This window comes from Lathyrus oleraceus, chromosome 2 (assembly GCF_024323335.1).
Source record: "Lathyrus oleraceus cultivar Zhongwan6 chromosome 2, CAAS_Psat_ZW6_1.0, whole genome shotgun sequence".
Classification (NCBI taxonomy): Eukaryota; Viridiplantae; Streptophyta; class Magnoliopsida; order Fabales; family Fabaceae; genus Lathyrus; species Lathyrus oleraceus.
The window spans coordinates 201,808,986-201,812,860 of record NC_066580.1 but is presented as its reverse complement, the minus strand read 5'-3'; the positions used below and the strand labels follow the sequence as shown (position 1 = coordinate 201,812,860).

At 37.5% G+C, this 3,875-nt stretch overlaps 1 protein-coding gene across 1 annotated transcript; it reads right to left on the bottom strand.

Moving 5' to 3' along the window:
* Window positions 1-3,300: 3,300 nt before the first annotated feature.
* Window positions 3,301-3,639, bottom strand: LOC127122603 (uncharacterized). Its single transcript, XM_051052911.1, has one exon. The coding sequence runs from the start codon at window positions 3,637-3,639 to the stop codon at window positions 3,301-3,303; it is 339 nt and encodes a 112-aa protein (XP_050908868.1).
* Window positions 3,640-3,875: the final 236 nt, after the last annotated feature.

Below are 3,875 nucleotides of genomic sequence, written 5' to 3'. Positions count from 1 at the left end.
ACAAACTTTGTTTTTTAAAAGGATTTTGTTTGTTACCAAAACTAGTCTTTACAAATAAATTTCTTCTTCATCCTTCACTCGATTCATCTACCATCTCAAGCTTTAGGTATCATTTTCTTTCCTTTTTTCTCTTATATTATGTCTTCAATATGAAACCATAGTTACTCGAGAGAATGTTTGATTTCCCTTACTACTAGTGATAGAAATAGTATTTGAAATACTCATGCAAGAGTGTGAGGGTTATTTGAGTTAAATGGATTTTGATCGGATTATTAGAGAAGTTTACGGTGAAACCCTTTCACCTATTAGTTACACTGACTTAGAGTCTTCGTCCTCAGGTTTTTTGGACGCTCAAATGGAGGCTACATGATTTTTGATAGATAACTAAGTTCTAGGTTATAATCATAGCATCATTGATGAAAGCTGCATCTCGAAGCTTCATTCTAATACCCCAGTCTCTTCAACCGGAAATGAAGAAGATGTCACACTAGCCCCTTGTATAGATGGTGAGAGTGTATGTCTCACTCGACCCAAAGGAGTGTCTGATGAATACTTCTATTTTTATTCAGGAGAGATTGAGGATTCTAAAATCAATATCCCATTTACTTATTTTGATTTCGATGTTCTCAAAACTCTAAATATAGCCCCTTATCAGTTACGCCCAAATGGTTGGGGTTTTATCAAGGATTTTTAAAATATTTGTGATACAATGTACATAACTCCCACCTTAGGTATGTTCTTTTCATTTTTTTGAGTTGAAAGGGACAAAGAAAGGAGGTTGGGTTTCCCTTAGCGAGATTCCTAGAAAAAGCTTCCTATAAGCTTATACCATAAATTACAAAGGTTTTAAAAATAAGTTCCTTCGAGTGAAAAGTGGGAAGAGATGTCCCCAAGCCATGTACACGCTAGATGGGAGCTCTCGATTCTCGATTTATTGGTCGGAAAGTCTATTGTCAGTCCCCGACTTCGACTATGACAAGTTGAATGCTCTGGAAGTCTGGTCTTTAGTTGTTTTGGATTCCTTATGGGTAGTTAAAGTTAAGGAATTACTACAGATGGTTGAAGACCCAAAATAAAATTTTGATTTCCTGGGGAATGCTTATATGTGCTTATCTATTGATTTTTAATGATCTTATTAATCCTCATGTTTTTTATTTTTCCCTGTGCCTTTCCCCTCTTCAGAAAAATGACAAACCTCAAGTTGCCCGAGCTAAAGAAGTTGGTGGTCAAAGCCAGGGTGATGCATGGGGAATCAGTTGGCTTCAAAGAGTGATATGATGAATATTCAAACTCGAACTCTTAAGAGATAGAAGATGGAAGTTATCAAAGAAACGCACACTGTCTCCGAGACCCAAGCTACCTCTGTTCCTCCCTATGGGGATCCCATGTTAGACTCTCCAAAGAGAATGAAGATCTTAATGAGTGATGAGGTCAGTCAGACCGATTTGGCTATCACCACCCTGATGTAAGATTCAGGTAGTAGTCACCAAACTAATTCATCCTTTGAATTCCAGTTTTGGTCTAATAGTTTTGACGGCTTGCAATATCTCTAAAATCATCCCAATGCAAATGAAGACGTTGAGAAGGTGAAATCAATAGGTTCTCAACAGTTGACACAAAATCTCAGGGATTATCTGATGAGGTGTGAAATCATGATTCGAGGTCATTTTTAAGTAGGTTGTGCCCATTAATAAAATGTGACTCGTCTTACTAAAGACATAAATCACTTGAAGGATGATGTGAGAAGTCGGACCCTCCAGGTAGATGGACTAATCTAGCAGCTTGTAGAGATGAAGAATAAGAAAGAAGCATATGAATCCCATTTGTCAGAGATGAATAAGCATAAGGAAACCGCTGAAGCCAAGTGCTCAGAGTGGGAAGCAACCAATGCCTACATGGTCCATGAATTATAATAGGATCGAGTGTTTAATAATAATTTAAAATAGTCTTTGCAAGATGGCCAGGTGGATTTGCTCTCTGTTGGGGATGATGCCTTCAAAAGAGCTAAAGCTCAAGCTTTGTGTCTCATACCCGACCTAGATGTGACAAGGATGGGTTTTTTCAAGACCGTGGTGGACGGGAAAATGGTCGACATGGAGGATGATTCCCCTAAAACAATGAGTTTTAAGGATCTGGTGGTGGATAATCCGACATCTGAAGATCAGGAGGACAACCATCATGAACTTTAAATTTGTTAATGTCTTTTTGTTGGCCATATGTGGTGATGTGTCACCTTGTACTTTTGAATAATGTTTTGTTTTCTTGATGAATACTTAGGAATTTTCAAGGCCCCTTTTGATTAATGTTATCATGTTACCCTTTTATTTGTGTCCTAAAATCTTGGCCGTTTTGACCATCTATGTTTTATGATTGTTTACTTAAGTTCAAGACTTCAATTTCTGGCCCAAAGTTCTTTTTACTTTAACCAGTTTTACTAATCATAACTTGGCCAGAGATTTAAATTAACTTACCTCGATCATAGCCGATTTATGCCAGAGGCTTCAAGTAGCTTGGACGTTGATTTGGTAAGAGGTTTCATTTAACTTATCTCGGTCATAACTGATAATGCCAGAGGCTTCAAATAGCTTGGACTTCGATTAGGCCAGATGTTTCATTTAACTTAGCTCGGTCACAATCGATTATGTCAGAGGCTTCAAGTAGTTTGGACTTTTATTAGGCCAGAGGTTTCATTTAACTTAGCCCGGCCGCAACCAATTATGACCGAGGCTTTAAATAGCTTTGACTTCGATTATGCCAGATGTTTCATTTAACTTAGCTCGGCCACAACCGATTCTGTCAGAGGCTTCCAGTAGCTTGGACTTTGTTTAGGCCTAAGGTTTCATTTAACTTAGCTCGGCCACATCCGATTATGCTAGAGGCTTCAAGTAGCTTGGAATTTGATTAGGCAAGAGGTTTTATTTAACTTAGATCAGTCACAACTAATTATGCCATAGGCTTCAAATAACTTGGACTTTGATTAGGCCAAAGGTTTCATTTAACTTAGCCCGACCGCAACCGATTACATGGGAAGTTCTTGGCCTTTGAATTAATACTCATCAGCTCCGATTTTAATCCTAAATTTTGTCCTAGGACCATTTTTCCTTCTTTATAATCTTATAATATAATCGTTTAACTATTGGTGCCTCATTAAAAATCCTTACACTTACAAGGAGAAAAAAATGCATTCGCATAATTTATTCATGATGTCTATTACATAGTTTAATTAAAATAAAACTTAAGGTTGGTTACATTCCAAGCCCAATGTATTTGAACATCCTCTAAACTTTTTAACTTATAAGCTCAATTATTTAACTTCTCACGGATACGGGAATGTCCTTCCCACTTCGGAGTTACCTCGCCATTTTCCTTAGGATCAATGACTCTCTTCAACACCAGATCTCCTTTGTGAGATCCTTTTTTACTTACTTCTTTATTAAATCCCCTAGCAACTCTTTGTTTGGTCAGAAAATCCTTTATGTGGGCCGTTTCCTTGGCTTCATCCAATAGATATGCATAATTTTCCAGACTGTCTGAGTTGGCGTTTTCATCAAAAGCAATACGCATCCAAGCCGAAACATTGGTTTCTACCGATACCATTGCTTCATCTCCATAAACCATCCCCACAAATTCATCCGACATATTTTTCATCCCAGACAAAATAATCTTACTTCTTGCCTCTGCTTCTTCTTCTGATAACTCGTTTTGGTTCAAATATCGAAAGATATATATATATATATCATCCATCCCCTGGTGTTATTCAATGTCAAATCTTCCTCAACCTTTGTGCTCGATGGTTCCGTAGTCTCTTTAACTACCATATGCTCTACATATACCTCCATGTTTTTCCCTGTCTGTAGACCCCACATTTTAAATCC

Excerpts from the sequence above, each read along its gene's own strand:
- LOC127122603 (XM_051052911.1), bottom strand. The coding sequence starts at position 3,639 with ATGTCGGATGAATTTGTGGGGATGGTTTATGGAGATGAAGCAATGGTA.